Below are 18,682 nucleotides of genomic sequence, written 5' to 3' on the forward strand. Positions count from 1 at the left end.
TGGAGGCAGCTAGTGGCTGCTGTTCGGTTGAGAGATTTAGCGAGGGGGCCTTGTAGTGTCCACCCTAGGCGGGTCTCGACTGCTGCAGGACAGCCTCGGGGTCCTGTATGGACCCGGTCAATCGGGACTATGAGTTCTGCATGGTCGGAGCCTATCAGCAGGGTCGGGGTGGCGCCGTCTATGAGCGGGATAGGTAGTTGACGCAGGTGCACATATTTATCCATCAGCTTGGCGATGGGGTAGGTGTACTGCGATAGTCCTATTTCTTGGCTGGTGAAAGCATTTGTAATCCTATACCGTCGCTCTGGCTGCCCGCTTGCTGCGATAGTGAAGGAGACATTCTCGCCCTTTATCGTCTTTAAATCTCTTCTTATTGTCCGAATCGTCATTTGGTTCTCGCTCCCCCGCAGTCCCAGCTGGGCCGCAGCAGACGCGGGCAGAAGGGTCTTCTCTGACCCGTCATCAAGGACGGCGTAAGTGTCCATGACTTTATCTTGGTAGCTCAATGTCACACGGACTACCTTTAAGAGCACTTGGGCGCCGCTGCTGCTGGCGGGGTCAATGTACATGACACTTGCCTTGGTGCCGCTCGATGGTGCAGGTGTAGGCCTTCTTCTGTTACTGTCGTGTAGTATATCTAGATGGGCTCCGTCACACCGACTGCACCTTTTCTTTAGGGGGCATTCGGCTGCCATGTGACTGCGCGCACATCGGTAACAGCGCCTGTTGGACTTTATCCATTGACTCACTTCTTCTGCATTCATCTTTGTGAACAGGTCACATTGTGACAGCCAGTGTTCTTTCTCACAGTAGGGGCACACCATCTTCCACTTCTCTTTTCTCGAGGGGGTGCTGTGGCTCTTACTGCTCGGTACTGACTCTGATTGGTGCATGACAGTCACCGATCTTCTTCCATCATTTATTCTCCTGGGTCCCTCTCTGGAGCTTGGCGTGCTCCGCCCGAACGTATCCAGTCGTAAGCTGCTGACTTCTCTCGCCAGGAAGTCGGCTAGATCAAGGAGGGATGGTTCGGGGCCGTTAGGATCCCGGTAGTCTCTCTGCCGCCTAAAACGCTCTTGTCTTGCGGGTGGCAGCTTCTCCAAAATCCTCTCGACGTTAGAGTTGGCGTATAGCTCATGCATGCCCTTTTCCCGTTGCGCTCCCAGCATCCCTACCAGGGACTGCACTTTGATTGACAGGTCGTCTAATGAGCGATTGTCTGTTGCTGGGGGTAGGCGATCAATATGCCTTATCTCTTGGATTACGTAATCCCATATACGTCCATATCTCTGGTCCAGCGCTGCTAGGGCCGCGGTGTATGGGGTCGTAGAGGTGGCATAGGCTAGCGCTATATTGTGCGCTCGCGGTACTTTCAGGTGCTTCAGTAATATTGCATACTTGTGACGTTCATCAGCGACATCCACCATCATTGTCTCTAAGCACATCCGGAGCTCCGTGTACTGTGCTCGATTCTCATAGGTGAAGTCTGGAAACGACGGTGTGGCAATGTATGACGCCGTGGATGGCTGATACATCGGCGAGCGTTGGGGGAGAGACCTCCTAGGCGAGTCTCCTCTTGCGCCTCTCGGTGGGCTGGTACCGACAGGGTACCATGGCCCGCTGGTCCAGGTGCTATTCCTCGGGGCTGGTCGTGCGTCGTGCTCACCCGTGAATAGAGTCGGGGGTCTGTAGCGCAGCGCCGCGGGGGTATAGCCTGGGCTGTACTGGACCTCCTGGTCCGGTGGAGTACTGTGCTGTCGTCGGGCTTGGTTCTCCTCCTCTCCCTCTTCCTCTTCTATCAGGTCCTCTAGATCCTGTAGTCGTTTATTTAGCTTCTCCGCAGTGTATGCCGCTCCTTCCTTGTAGCTGGGTCTCGCTTGGACCGGTCTGGGAAGGGGGTCTGCGGGGGGTATAGGCTTGGTCTGTTGGTCAAGTTCAGGGTCGCTTGCTCGGTTAGGAGACGCTGCCCTTGACTGTTGTCTCGACGAGTTCCTTGAACCCCTGGCGGAGGGAGAGGGTGTTGCCTTGAGGATCAGCTGCTCCATTAGCTGCGCTTGTAACTTGTCGCGCTCGACTTCGCGCTTGGTGAGATCTGCTTCTCTTTGGGCACCGGCAGCGGCGCGCTGGGCGTCGGCCCGATCTCTTGCCATATTCTCTTCCGTCTGAAGGCGTCTCATCTCCAGGCGTATGCGCTCTTCTTCGCTCCGTTGCTGTGTCTGGAGTCGATCGCGTTCACCCTGAAGTCGATCGCGTTCACCCTGAAGTCGATCGCGTTCGGTAGAGGCTGTCAGGCTGACGAGGAACGCCTGTTGTAGCATCCTCTCCGCTTCGCTGGGGGAAGACGGTTGTGGAGGTGAGCCGCTCCTGTGTGAGCCGCTCCTGGGTGTACTCGTTGGGGAGTCCTGGAGCTCTATTTCCTCGGCGCTCTCCTCCTCTTCTTCCGTGCAGAGTTCTCTCTCTGTAGGGTTGTCTTCCTCCCGGGGCTGGTCGGGGACTACTTCTTCGGTATTGGCGGGGGGTAAAGGCATGTCAGCTCCCTCCTGGTCCCCACCGTGAGCTTGGTCAGTTACATTAGAACCTACTAGGGCCTCTGTGGTCGGGGAAACCTGGTCGTTAAGGTCAGACATAATTTTACTTTCTACTTTTACCGCGTTTACCGTTTGTCGAAGGCTAGGTAGTTGACTGACAGCGTAATCCTCTAAGTACTGAGGTGGCTGTCGTCTGCGCTGCGGGCGTTCTACGTTAGGAGGACCGTTTCGTGGAGTGTTCATCATAGGCCATTTCAATATTAATAACACTATATTAATATTACACTAGTTACCCTCCGGCTCGAAGGACCAATTGTAACTGAGGGGTACAATTCCCTGACTGTATTGATAAGTATGGTATTATTAAACCACTACCTCTTGTACTTTAACTTCTGGCCATCCAGTACATGATATAGATATGATGAACACTTTCCCACCTGATGAAACGAAGTCCACACAAATGTATAAATCGAATATTTTATATAGCAAAGGGTATATACAACGTTCACTTAATGACATTTATGATTTGAAATGCACTTGTATGGCAAATGAGTATTCGTAGGTAAATCAACATTGAATGTCCAATCTCTGGTTACGCAGGGAGTAAGTATACAACCTGGTTCGTTAGGGAACTATAGCGATGGTACTTAAATGATTATAGCTGGATACACTAAGGGGGGGGGGGGGGGGGTCCCGCTGGTTGTAAGACAGTAGGGGGGGGTTAGAAGAGCCGCTGGCGGTATCCCATCTGGCCGACGATTTCTTGGGAGAATTCAGAGTCCTGAACACGATGCCCACAGAACCTCGGTCCGCAGATGAATACAGCTGGACCCTCTGGTGGACGGTAGCTGCCGGTCCACAGATGAAGAGACGTGAGGCGACCTCACTCGGGGTAGAGCGCCGTCTCACCTGGACTCCTCTCCGGGGGGTAGTTCCAACACTCAGCAGTGTTGGCCGTTATCCATGGAATAATCAAAGCACCCAAAGCATGTAGATAATCCAAGCCGTGGAAGGCTCGCCGTCGTCCGGGTAAAGTAATCCAATGTACAGGTCCACTCGTCCTGGCCCGGAGCTCCTCGGATGCAAGCACCACACGTGGTCTGCCCAGCCTGGTTAAGACTCCAGATAACGTCAGGAACGATGGGGGTACTGCTCACTTTATAACTCTAACCGAACGATGCACCATACATAATATACTATTATTAGCTTAATAGAAATACGTCCAACTCGACGGTATAGTGCCAAACTATGACAATTCAACTATTAATCCACACGATATCTCAATGCCTATTCTGAGGCCAAGTAGGCCTTACTACACCACACGTGCGTCGTGGGTGAGGCTTCGCGTCTGTTACTAGGTTGGAGGGTAAAGAACTAATGGACTAAAGGGAAAGTTCTACTTTACTTGCGCCATATATATATATGCGCTGTGAACAAATAGTACCAGCCAGGTTCTCGTCCAATGGTAGAATGAAACTATTATGGGCTGTTAGTAGACTAAAGGGATATTCAGTGCATATTGTACAAGGAATATACAGGGGATATCAAACGATATACAAATACTATTAAATATATATCCATAAATAAATATATATATTCGGTTTAATCTGATCCTTCACAACATCGGGTGTTGGTCATTTTTTCTTTTCTTTTATATTTTTATTCATTATTCATCCACTGACCTCGGTGTTGCCATAGGAAAAGATATTGAGATCGCCAAAGTGCAATACCGGCCGCATCCTGCCAGATGGCGGTGTCGCCCACCCTTTGAAGCCTTATATCTAACTCTGTGTTACACTTAAATGTCTCCAGGTGCTATATTTAGACAGAGCCTAATTATGTCCAGGACCAGATGGACACCAATACTGGAAATCGCGATCAGACAATTGGAATATTCTTTTTGGAATACCCCCGACCACAGGTAAGGACTATCTGACATCAATTTCAGCTTGATCCAACAATGTTTTGATGTTGATCCAGCTGATCGGCTTCTGTAGTGTTCAACACGAATGCCGTTACTGGCCATCAAAGCATACAAAAATTACCCCCCCCCCCCCCCCCCGCCTTTCATGCATTCATGAGGAAACATAATACCTATTATATACATTTGATTTGGAAATATAACTCGCTTCCCAGGAATTATCCCGGATTACTCTGAAATTATGCTTATATTCACCACAGGATAACGCGCAAACGTATTCATGAAAAAATTTGCTATTTTTTGCATCTGGGACGGAAGAAAGTCACTGTCAAATGACCATAGTATTGTCCCCATAGCTATAATATAGAATATAGATATAGCTCTCCAAACATAGTGTTTATAATTTTAGAGGGACATTAGCTTTAAAGCAACCTACGGTATGTACAAGTTTGTGGGGTATCACTCGGACAACGACGAGAAGGCCTACCGGGAGGAGGTTGAGGTACTGGAACGCTGGTGCCAGGACAACAGCCTGCTCCTGAACATTGGTAAAACCAAGGAGCTGATCGTGGATTATAGGAGAGGACAGCAGGAGACGCACACACCACTGATGATTAACGGGGCTACCGTGGACAGGGTGAGCAGCTTTAAGTACCTGGGGGTCCACATCTCAGAGGACCTGACATGGTCAACACACATAGACACAGTAGTAAAGAAGGCGAAACAGTGCCTCTACCACCTGAGACAGTTAAGGAAGTTCAGAGTATCGGGGAAGATACTCCAGTCCTTCTACTCAGGAGCTGTAGAGAGCATCCTGACCGGAAACATCACTGCCTGGTATGGAAACAGCACGGCACAGGACAAAAAGGCCCTACAGAGAGTGGTGCGCTCAGCCGAGCGTACCACGGGTATTGCACTACCCCCCCTGCAGGTTCTATACAACAAGAGGTGCAAATCCAGAGCCTGCAGGATAATGAAAGTCCCTCACCACCCCAACAACAGCCTGTTCCAGCTGCTGAGGTCAGGCAGACGCCTGCGAACCCCAGCTACTAGGACAGAGCGGCTTAGGCTCAGCTTCTTCCCCCAGGCCATCAGAGCCCTGAACAATGAACATTGAGTGCTCAGAACATTGAACTATCCACACACAAGCACACATGAACACACACAGGACATGCACGCTGTGCACGCTCACACACGAGCAGCCACTTAACACTTTAACATGAGCGGGCACACACTCATGTCGCACACACGCACACGTATGGCCAAAAGGAAAGGACACTTTAAATTAGAATAACAGGAACAGTGTATTGCACTACCAAAGCTAACTAGCATGTCCCATATGCTCTGTAAATAACTATGTACAGATACCGAGATGTCACTCCATGTTACCTGTTACCTGTTTACTGCACAATGTTGTTTTTTCTTTTTTTGATTCTATTATATGTTGTACCACTGTATTGCACATCGTTGCGGGCAAGACCACCCGCATTTCATTGTATACCTGTATGCCGTGACAATTAAAACTCTTGACTTGACTTGACTTGACTCTGGAATGGTCTGGATGCGAGTATAAAATTAAGCAAAAATATCAATACATATAAAGGTAGCTTTAAACAAGCACTTATGGACACATATAAGAGAGAGGAGCTTGAGCAGTAATGTGACTGCCTATTATTATTTCTCATTTGGATATATAAAAAACTGTACTTTTATTTTATTTTTTATTATTTGTTATATTATTATTTTTTTTTAATTATAATGTCAAACATTGTAAGGAAGGGGCAGGGCTTGATAAGTTGTTTTACTTCCCCCTGTTCCTTCTCGAACACTTATTGTATGGAAATAGTCTTTGACTATTTACCTTTTTGTTCTTTAAACTTGTTTTATGTTTCTATGTTCGAGACAAATAAAAATCAATTCAAATCAAATATGTAATGGAAACCTGGCACGTTAGCTACAAGGCCAAGGCTAATAGCTGGCACTGAATGAGTTAATGTGGTATTTTGATTTTCTTTTTTCGCCCAAATCTGTGCAACCAAAATGGTATCAATACAAAACTTGCTGCAACAACATATGAGACATAATTGACCATAATAGGAATGAATGGCTATCATACATTTATCATAATGTTCTAAGCCCTTTTACACTCTAAACACTTCAAAGATATCACTGGTTTTCATATGGTTATAACAACATGTATGTAAAGTAAATATCTATATAGATATTAGTTTAACGGATCTGGCTATGTGTGTATTAGACTTTAGAGACAAACATGTCTCCGTAGCCGGGCCTGTGCAGCAAAGAGTGGTGGCTAGATGGAGAGATATGAGCCAACCTCAGAGAGCCAGGAGGGCAGTAGTATCTAGGGGGGGAACGTCAACATTTAGTAAGAGATAGAGCAGCATTGCTAGGGGCTAACAGCCGTTGCTAGGACATAGACCTTATAGCTGTGAGTTCTTCCGGTTTGAGGCAGACAAGTTTTTGACAGCGAGACAGCCTGACATCGAGCAGAGAGATCCAGCCTCCTTTGAGGCTGGAGGGGGAGGGGGAAGCCATGCAGAGATAGGCCGCAAGCGTGAACCTAGAAGAGATCGCTTAGGCTAACCACCAAAGACAGAGATATCATCTATCAATCTAGTTTCTTATACCACCAAAGACTCATTTTGTACGAGAGGCTATGTTTATGGAAATGATAAAGAGACCACATTTCCAGTACATTATTTTGTCTGGGTGCATTAACGGGGTGAAACAGTGTGACAGCCAGTGCGTGGGATGACTGAATCCAGCCAAATGATTGCTTCATCAACAACTAATGACACATAATTACTTTCACCTCTAAAGGACCTAAAGTCGGTGCCTATCACATATATGTGGCATCTACTGTTGACCTGCTATCTCTCCGTAAAGATCCCCTGTCTCCCCCTGAAAAAATTTGAGTCTAGGGAGCCGCAGCCAGTGTTGTACTGCGCATAGGCTTTCATAGCGTGGTGTTGAGATGATTGGCGCTGGGGACCCTGATTTTCCAGCATGACATGTGCACACACACGCACAACATTGTGCATCGTTCATAATATGGGGCCAAATGGAAAAACACTCTCAATGCAGTGAGCGAAAGGCTGAGCTCTCTCTCTCTTTCTCCTCCTCTCAAATCACCAAATAAGCAATAGTTAAACATTTATCTAACATAACTGTATGAGCATGAATGCAAGTCAAATATAAAATGTGTTTTACCAAATGTAATGGTTTTCTACCAGGAGCTTTCATACCATGGTCTTGAGATGGGTAGCTCTAGGTGCCCTGTGTCGGCGTGGTCTGCAAGTGTTAGTGTTGCACATGGAAGTATGATTGTTGTTGATGGGCAGAGTGCCTAAGTGTGAGTGATTTGATTTGATTTGATTTTTATTTGGATCATAAAAACAATATTATCATGACCAATTTGTATTCCTGAAGATATCACCTAAAAGCATTAATTAAAACACTTATTTCCAAGGTGATCCTCGATGGAAAACATAAAAACATAAAAACACAGCCTACTAAGAAGAAATAGAATTTTAGTACCCTGTCTAGATGGTAATGGCTGCTTTTTTATATAGCGCTTTTATCCAAAGCGCTTTACAATTTGTTACTCACATTTTTACCCTTTCATTCACACATTCACTCACACATTGACACACCGACGGCAGAGGCAACCATGCAAGGTGCCAAACTGCTCATCGGGAACAATTAACTCAAAACTGTGATCGTGTTTGCCGAGCATGTTTTACATCCGGTGAAACACAGAACTGTGATCGTTAGAAAAACACGTTCCAGGTTCGGTAAAATAGACATAGAATATACCTTACCTTAGCCAGAAGGTATTCCAAAAAGAATAATTCCAAGTAATCGCATCGCCATCGCGATTACCAGTGTATATGTCTATACACGTTTTGATGGTAAAATACGCTTAGGCAACGGAATTTCAAGGCGATCAATGGGAATCTCTGTTCAAGCAGGAGGAGGAGCCCCTACCAAAAAAAAGAAAAAGGTAACTGTGTATCCACGCCAATGCAATTCCAGTTCAGACACAGATGAGACTGCCACCTGGTGATATTCGATCAGCATTGAACAACCCAGGGACGGCTAGAATGACCCGGATGATGATTTAGAACGGGGATCAGAGGAAAAAGATCAAAGGATCTAAAAACATAATATTACGTGTTTGGCGCCCAACGGTTGGCGAGCAAACACGTAATATTACGTGATTGGCCGGGAATGAGTTAATCGAAACCAATTTGCACTGCTAGCCACGAGCGTGCTTGCTTGCTTTATCAGAGTTACCTGTGTCCCCTTTGAGGTCTTGCCAAACTCAAAATATATGCAATAATGACGACTTCCAGCTTTGTACTTTAACCAACAAGATTTGTCCTGTTTTTATTCCAGGTGGTTCCCATGACGACTGGCACAAATCACGCCCTCTAGTCGTGACCTATGTCAGACCAGGAGGCCCTGCTGACAGGTAAGACAAATAAATACATGTATACATGTTAACAATGTGCAAAAAATATCATAAAAAAATATCATTTTTTATACATTTTCTTTATTATCACAGTTTGAATGTTTAAGACCATAATAATTTACTATAAAAGCGAACAGTTATAGTATCTCTAATAGTAACAATTGTTTGTTTAAAAAAGGCTGTTTCCATGTGACTTTGTCTATTGCATGGGGAAGGAATAAAATTTGCATGCGCATCAAGATGAGTGTTTTCATTGGCAAGTTTGAGTTGTGAAAGTGGGAGAGCGACACCCATAAACACACACATGGCCTTTGTTGATAAACTTTCCATCGGATTTAATGAACGTGTCAATGACTGTGCCTCGGAGTGTCTGTCTTCATGCGTCTTTATGGGTAAGGTGTTGACTAGTTGTTTATTTAGAATGTTTGTGTTTGGTACAGCTCTGTTGGACTGTGAAACGTAGAGTTCAGAAAGAAAACTGTTTTACAAGATTCAAATGAGCACACCTTCTCAGATTTCAACTTATGACATATCATTTGAAAGCTTACATTATGTACTTTCACAATCTGGAAAAATCTGGAAAATGGAGACATGTGGCACAAATCGCTGCGCAGGGTCACATATTGCATTCATGTTTGCAGATATTGTGAATTCAAAGTGCAATATATATATTATATATAATTTGTTTTAGGTCTAGTCTGATAATTAGAATCTGCATTTAATTCTAATGGAGTTAAAAACTCTCCCTGTAGAAACAGGGTTTAGGGTTCAGGGAACAGGGAAATAGGGTTCAGCTAGGGTTACTTTGGCCGTATCTCTCCGTCGCCCACAGGCTGAGTGGCATAGAATCTTGAAATATCTAGATTGGTAGTTTTCTCTCAGAATGCATCTGCATATAATCGGCTGTATCTACCTATCTATCATATATCTATGTTTGTCACTATAGCCAATGTAAATGCTAGAAATGGTCATGTGGGCTGGGAGAACCAATGGAAAATGTGTTTCTCAATAGTCCAGTGCACTCCGCAGATCGGGCCGTCAGACAGACACGTGATGGTTGCGCATAACAGAGAATATAGAGAGGTGTAAAATAAAAGAAACTTGAACTTGAACTTGTGCTTGTCCCTGGTTTTATAATAAAATGGCAAAAAGACAGGTATAATGTTCAACAAGCATTAGAACTTGGTTGTTGATGTTTTTCTTGAATTTCCCCAAGGGGATCAATAAAGGAATATTGCATCTTATCTTATCTTATCTTATGTTGAGGATGATCCAGATAATATAAATTAAAAGGACTCTGAGCCAGAATGCTGGGGCAGTGATTATGACAATCATCATAGTGACGGATTTAATGCCTTTAAAGCTATGGTTTGAAGTGGTCTGACAACTATATAATTTATTGTGCAGCTTGAATGAAAATCGCCTGTTAATGATTCATGTGTGTAACTATGCTATTTGGATAAGATGCGATGAGAGGGTCATTGATAGGAGCCCACAAAAGAAAAGGAGAAGAGCTATATGATGGAGGGGCATTTGTGTGTGTGTGTGTGTGTGTGTGTGTGTGTGTGTGTGTGTGTGTGTGTGTGTGTGTGTGTGTGTGTGTGTGTGTGTGTGTGTGTGTGTGTGTGTGTGTGTGTGTGTGTGTGTGTGTGTGTGTGTGTGTGTGTGTGTGTGTGTGTGTGTGTGTGTGTGTGTGTGTGTGTGTGTGGAGGGGGGGGGGGTAAATTGCAAGGAGATATTGGTCCAAATATGAAGGCAACACCAACATTTATGTATTTTCACATTGTCTACTAAAAGATGTCACTCACTGAGGAAAAGGTGTATTTGCACCATATTTCACATGGAGGTTCATAACACTTCATAACTTACCATGTTGAAAAAAACAATAATTCCCTAGTAAACAATGTGTTTATTCATCAAAACACCAGGGCCCTCATTCATCAACGTGGCGTAGAAAATGTTCTATTTCCACACGTAAGCACAGAATTTAGAATCAGTGCACGCAAAAAAAAAACTGGATTTACCACACGTGCGTACGCAGGTTCTACGCACACCTGTCATGATAAATATCACCTTGGCCCTGCGCCGAGGCTCGTGCACACTTTCACGTATTTGCATACCAAAACGGCCCCGATTAACCATATACGGTAATGGACACCCCCATGAAATGTGGAAGAATGGACTAAACTGAGGGAAGCGTGTTATGAGACAGGCTGACAGACGTGTACACGTACGGTGATGTCGGATATGATATCTATTAACCATTGCTGCATGGGCAGCGCAAACACTAATAAAGACCGTGCTGGAATATGACTGCCTTTTTCCGTTTTGTTTGATTAATACCCAGGGATTAAAGTTCTCCTCAATTTTATTCCAAATCGCGACGGATTTTCCGTCAATTTTCTACCTGCTGCTGATGATTTCTAGAGGCATACAATCTATTTTGATGTCAGTATTGGGTAGCCTATATAAACAATAATACGAGAGCATATACAAGAACAATGAATCTTACTGCCATGTATGATGTAGCATATACGCCATGTGTAGCCTGCCTATATGTGATCAATACAAACATGAACTTGAATTCCATCATGTCTGTAACTGAGGGGTACAATTCCCTGACTGTATTGATAAGTATGGTATCATTAAACCACTACCGCTTTATGTACTTTAATTACTGGCCATACAGTACACGATATATGAATATGATGAACACTTCCCACAATGAAATCGGTTCCAGTCAAAGGTATAATCAAGTATTTAATGGAGCAAAAGGTACATAGGATACTTTACATTATTCTTTGAATGCACTTGTAAGGCAAAGGAATATGCGTAGGCAAATCAATACTGAATGTCCATTCTCTGGTTACGCAGGAGGTAATTATACAACCTGAATCTTAGGGAATTATATCTATGGTACACTAGTAATATAGCGGGAGATACTGGAAGGGGTTCCCCTGGTTGTAAGCCAGCGGGGGGGGTAGAAGATCTGTCGGTAGTAGGACGTCTGGTCAACGATGACTAGGGAGACTTCAGGTACAGAAGCCGGTGCAGTAGCCTCTTGATCCACAGACGAATACAGCTTGGTTCTCTTGTAGACTGTAGCTCCACAGTGAAGAAAGCTAGTCGGCCTCAGACTCTCTGAGGCGCCGACTCGACTTGACTCCTCGCGGGGTAAATCCAACACGTGCAGGCGTCGGCGATTATCCGCTCCATAAATCACAGGACCAAAGCAAATATATTCCAGCCGCAAAGGGCTATGTAGTCGTCGGGTAGATTAATCCAGTGTACATGTCCATACGGTTCTCGTCTAGGTCTCCTCGGGTGAAAACGCCATGTGGTCGGCCCAGCCTGGATAAAAACTCTAGCTAATACGAGAAAGCGTTGGAGATGCTGGTCACTGTAGAACTTTAACCGCACGATACACTATACACAAATAGACTATTATTTACCTAATAGAAATATGTCGCACTCGACGGTATAGCGCCAAACTCTGACAATTCAGTTACTAATTCGCACGCGGTCTCAATGCTCTATTCTGGGGCCAAACAGGCCATACTTCACCGCACGTTGTATCGTGGGTGAGACTTCAACTTATCGGTAACATGCTAAGGAAGGTAAGGGCTAAGGGCTTCTATATTCACCTGCGCCGTATTTATACGCACGGTGAACAAACTAGTTCCAATCTCATTTCTGTCGCGTATCCCTGGGCAAGGCCGGGCATGTCCAGACACATCTTGACGGTGACTTTGAACCTGGCTCCGGAGGCCGGTCCCTGGCGCCGGTGGACCGCTGTCCAATAGGAGAATGAACTATTATGGTCTGGGCTAAAGGGATATTCCGTGTATATGTACAAGGAATATACAGGGGATATCAAACGATATACAAATACTATGCAATATATATCAATAAATAAATATATATATTCGGTTTAATCTGATCCTTTGTAACAATGTTTGTGTGCGGGTCACTGCGGGAACTCACAAGGCTGTTGTCACAATGTAAATAAGAACGTGCACTGAAAAGTTACAGTATGTAGTTGGTTGATTATTTGTATGACAGTCAGTAAACCCTTGCAAAAAGTATCCGTTTTATTTAATGAATTGAAAACATGCAGCATGCCTTTCCTCCCGGCATGCAGCAACAACATGTATCAGGCAAATGCGCATCGCAACATTGACTGAGTGGAATCCCTTTCTATTCACTTTCTGCATTTGTGATGGAGCTTTGACAGCTACAGTAACAGTCTATTGCTCGATCCATCTCCAATATCACGATGGACCGTGCCGGTGGCAAAGACCCGAGGGTGGAGAGGACTTGAATGAATTCCATCATCATATTTATATGTTGTGTCTGTCCACTATGTTTGTTATTGCAAGGGTTTTGTAATACACATACACCCTGGTGTCATTGCAATGCGTTTTTTATTCTTTCTTATACAGTAAAAAGGGGGAAGAACACTATATCGTGGGTGTTCATATGACTTGTATTCTGCTTACAGCTTCGAAATTCCACTTGTTTCGTTTAACGTAAAGCCTTTTAAATATAATCAAAACGTTCCCGTGTTTCTGCGGTCTGTGCGCAAAATAATAACGAGTTGAGCTACGCGGAGCGCAGTCAGTCAGTACACCCCGTATATTCCGATAACGCTATATAAACCATGCTGCATTCATTCTGAGAGAAAGATCTATTATTCCAAATGCTATTTATAGGGTTTTGACCATAATTACACTACTGTTGCTATTTCACAATGAACTATAATGAATTACGGTTCATACAGAACATGCCAGTGTTGAAACTAATGCACAGAAGCTCATTTCCTTGTTGTAATAATATATTCTACCAACGGGCGCCAGGTACGCATGGTCCGAGCTGTGCGTAAATATAAGCACGAAGTCAAGTTCAAGTTGAAATTGATGAATCCCACACTCTGCTTAGAAATGGTCGTACGCACAGCTTAAGCACATATCTGTGCGTAAATCACGTTGATGAATGAGGGCCCAGGTTTTTTCACTTACATGAAGGTAATGTATGATGGTGACTTTACACTGCCCCAGAAATAAAGTATAGGTTTCCCTGAATCATAAAAGGTATAAAACTTGATACTGACTCAAATAATAAGCTCAGAATTGGCCAAAATATATCATTTTGTCCAGGCAAACCATTGTCTATGTAATGATTTCATGCTTCTTAATTGAACAGGTTCATGTATAGTAATTTTCTTTTATTCGTAACCTGTTAAGCCTTATTTTCATAAATTTCGCCTAAAAGTACATGCCCAAGTAAATGGAAGATTGCTCCACTTCTACAAGGTAAATTTGCATGTTCTTGGTATCTAGGAACATATATGGACCTCAGGGAATGTATTCCCAGTGTCAGACATATTGTGTCTGTTACTAGGCTCGAGTAAATTGTGATGAAACAAAGGAGAATATAAACTAGGATTTTTTTTGCATATTTGCTGGTGAATAACACCATGTTAAAATTGTGCAACCTCCGAGCTCGCTCACTGAGGTCATTCAGAACCTTCTTGAGATCAAGTGTATAACAAATCTAAGCAAATTAATAAAGGGAAGATGATTAAACTGAAGGATTTGTAGATACAGTAATAATTATAATCCATTTTAATTATACATTCAAAATTGAATTATGAACTATAAATGACCTTATTATGGCCATATTATACATCTATGGATAGGGAAAAGGCTTCTCTTTCCAATGGCAGTGTTGACTCTGGATTTAGTCGTTTCCTCGCGATTTTACAATAAAAGCGAGATAGAGTTAGTATTATTCCGATAAATTCGTATTTTCGGAAACATTTAAAAAACAACAAACGTAGTGCTGAAAATATACACTTTGACTGCTGTTTTGATAGGGTTAGGGTCTTTACTCTTGGCTACATTAGAAAAAGAAACACAACATTAATTAGTACGGTCTGTAGCTATTGATCGATTTATGATAAAACAGTAGGGTCCCCCAATTGGGGGACCTTGCAGCTTAACACATACATGTTACACTAAAAAAATAAAATAAAAAAAAACGTCCACTGCTGAAATACAGTATAGAATATGTCAGGTCAGCTAACCAGTATGTCAGGTCAGCGTGAATACTTTGGGCAGCCGAAGAGTGCTTCCGCGTTCGAGTTTTGCGCTCTGATTGGCCAGGTCATGTGACATGTGCGCCAATCGTGGGACAGCAAGTTCTGCGCCTATTTCCGGGTCTAACAGCCTGCAAACTACCTGGCGTTCTATCGCCATGCTCTAAGACAAACTCTAACCTTAACCAACTTCGAAAGAGTGCCTAAGCTTAACCGTCGGAATCAGGGCAGGCGTTCTATCGCCATGCTCTAAGACAAACTCTAACCTTAACCAACTTCGAACGAGCGCCTAAGCTTAACCAGTGTAGAAACTTGCGGTCCCACGATTGGGCGTACATGTCACATGACCAGAAATGACCTGGCCAATCAGAGACGTGGAAACACTCTTCGGCTGCCCAAAGTATTCAGGTGTCAGGTCAAGGTGCTGATCTTATTGGCGACCAGTAGTGGCAGCACCGAGCATTCGTTGACTGGAGGATTCGAAAGGAGACTTCAGAGAGAAAAGGGTAATTTTACTAATGTTTTCACCCCGCCGGTCTTTCTCGAGACTCTTTGAGCTTTCTGTTGATCCCTTCGAAAACACAATGCAAACAATAATTAGTTAGGAGGAGTTTTTGACTTAACCCTCAGAATCTGCAGTGGTTCGTTATAGATCTTTGTACACATATACAAAGCTTGTCAATAGAGCTGGCATGATGGCAGTTCTATATTGTGGTAGAATGCTTGAATCATTTAACAGACAGTTCTCACTGTGTCTGATCTCTGCTATTAGAAAGCACTGCGTGCGACGCGATGACAGACACACAGCTGTCAGAGGCGATATCAGAGAGAGAGAGAGAGAGAGAGAGAGAGAGAGAGAGAGAGAGAGAGAGAGAGAGAGAGAGAGAGAGAGAGAGAGAGAGAGAGAGAGAGAGAGAGAGAGAGAGAGAGAGAGAGAGAGAGAGGGGGGGGGGAGGGAGAGCGAGAGAGGGATAGGCTTGTAGTAGCTTATGGTCAAGGTACAGTACATTCTATTAGACTTGCTTACCTACCGCCGGTAATAGTGTGAGGGCTGGCCCAGCACTGCGCGCCTCTCAGTGCCAATTACCATCACGCACCTGAGAGGAGTTTCCAATCAGCGCCTCGGGAGGACTCTTATACACGGTTTGCAGAACATTCAGTGTCGGGTCGTTTGGTCACCACCAATGCTACTGCTGTTCCCTCTCGTGTTCCTCCAGTGCAAGACGTTTCGCGTCTCCGCCGTCCCTTGTAAGTTGTTGCTGTTTTCTCTCTCTGCCTCCGTGGACCCGTGCCTCGTTTTCCACTGCAACCTTGCTCCTGGTGAGTCTTTTGGAAGACTATTTTTCTATGAACTGATATCCTCGTTGTTGTCCTGGACTCACTGCCTTCGTCCGTTTTTGTGTGTTTCCTTAAACACTGAAGAATTGTTGATTTGTTTTGTTTCTGGACTCTGCCTCGTAATTTCTATGTTTCTTTTTTCCTCGCGAGTGGGATAGCATATAGCTGCAGAGCCGCAGAGTCAACCTTGCTAGAGGCAGAGCTGCAGAGCCACAGAGTCTACTCTGCTAAGGGCAGTGCTGCAGAGCCGCAGAGTCAACTCTGCTAAGGGCAGTGCTGCAGAGCCGCAGAGTCAACTCTGCTAAGGGCAGTGCTGCAGAGCCGCAGAGCCCAACTTGGCTAAAGGACATTCCCCTCAAATGGATTAACATTATTGTTGCACATTTCTGTTTTGTGAAAACAGTACAATACAGCTCATATACAATTGTTAAAGGGGAACTATTTTACTATTTCTTTCACTATTTGGGCACTTTTACACAACTCCTGTGAGTTTATGGAACACATCTGTAATTTTTTATTTTTTTTAATTCATTGTTTTGTATTTCTAATGAAGTCCTCAAAAACAGCATTTTTCTACCTCAAGATCTTAAGCCGTTTTGAGCCTGGGCACCTAAACCACTGCGCCGCCTGAACATTATCATGCAGCGGTGTCTCTCTGACATCACAAATCAGCACATTTTCAGATGACTCAGTTCAGTGAGGGTGAATATTGTGAGAGGAGAATTGGAAGAATGCGCCAATATGAGAATTAGAGACATAGATCATATTAATATAAGTCCACATAGCTAGGAAACAATGCTAAACACTGAAAAAGGCCATTTATAAGATAGTTCCCCTTTAAGGGGATGCAGACCAGAGAAAGACTTTCGTCTTGTTTACATCAGGGTCCCCCATTTTCAATTCATCATAACATATATGACTGCTGTACTGTACTGTACCCATTCTGCAATCTGTTAATAAAGTGTTCAATCAATCAATCAATCACTTGGCCCCAGAACCTGGATAAACACTTAGATTCCCAAAAGTAGTGCTAGACTGTAGGTACCCAGGTCTGTTTGACATTTCGAACATAAAGGAGATATTGAACGGCCCATTTTGTTAGTTCTTTTTTCAATACGTTGCTGCAAGCTATTATTTATGATTGAACCACAGACAGCAATCGGAATACTGGCATTTCCATAACGCTTTGCTGTCGCCCATTCAGTCCACACTAGTAGCTGCAGCTTTCATCTCTACAGTATATTTTCAAAAACATGAGGAAAAACTTTGCTTGAATTGTCTTTATTATGAAAACTAAAACAGGACGTTTGCATATTCTCAATGTTGCTGTCAACGACTCGACGTCGATGTACGGACTTGCTTCTTCAAAACGGGTGGACAAAGTTTACAGACAAACGTTAGATTGTTTCCGTCTGAGTCAGTACTGACTTTAACGTTAAACTCTTTTAAATGCTCATACGCTGACGTCTAGAGGTAGAGTCTGACTCTGAGCGAGTGCTGCTGCAGCTCTCGGCTTCGTCCATGATAATGCTCGCAGATTCCTCTGTTCCACTGCTTGTTGTGATGAGTCTGATGACGTAGTCAGGGGGTGACAGGCGCGTTGCCAGATCGGGTGGTTTTTCCGCATACATTTGAAGCCTGTTTACAGTGTGTTTTAACTGGGTTTTCGGCTGAAATGCATATGAAATCTGGCACATCTTTGAACGCTGTTATAATATAGTGCTGAGAATGAACGCACGTTTGAACGCCGTTATACAGCGCTGATAATGAACGCGTTCTCAATAACGTTCATTTAGCGGATAATCAGTACGTTCAGTTCACGTTCGCCCAAAATACGAACGCGTTCATGAACGATCGTTCATTGAACGCATTCGGGTACATCACTGCATACTAACCATCCAGCAGACTGCGCAGGGTAATCAGCAGGCAGATATTCTACACCAGTTGCAGACTCTCAGTTCAGCACTTAACACCCTGCTTTTAAACCCACCATTGGCAGGAGTCCCAGCCGGACTATTGTTACACATTTCTGTTTTGTGAAAATAAATACGCCCTTCGTTTTTGGCTAACTCTGAACTACCTGTCTGTGTTGTGCTGTTGGTGTTGCTTACAAACCTTAACAAATAGGCTGTAAAATCTCAGCAATTATATCAAATGACTATCCATTGAACAACCATAGGAACACTCAAATAGAGCACATTCCCAGAACAGAAAAAAGTTTATTTAATGTTTGACTTTATTCATGGTCACAATAACCTAACTGTAAAGTGTCACAGCCAACTAAGTGACACTGGGTATGACAT

General features: G+C 44.0%; 1 protein-coding gene across 1 annotated transcript in view; it reads left to right on the plus strand.

The window, feature by feature from the left end:
• Positions 1-18,682, plus strand: part of grip2b (glutamate receptor interacting protein 2b) — a gene marked incomplete at both ends in the record, with an annotated part of 726,896 nt that overhangs the window by 520,121 nt on the left and 188,093 nt on the right. The window contains one exon of the mRNA XM_084315732.1: positions 8,869-8,944. Within this exon, the coding sequence (XP_084171858.1) occupies positions 8,869-8,944 (76 nt within the window). The remainder of the gene's footprint in view (positions 1-8,868; positions 8,945-18,682) is intronic.

This window comes from Notolepis coatsorum (assembly GCF_963971535.1).
Source record: "Notolepis coatsorum genome assembly, chromosome: 6".
Lineage (NCBI taxonomy): Eukaryota > Metazoa > Chordata > Actinopteri > Aulopiformes > Paralepididae > Notolepis > Notolepis coatsorum.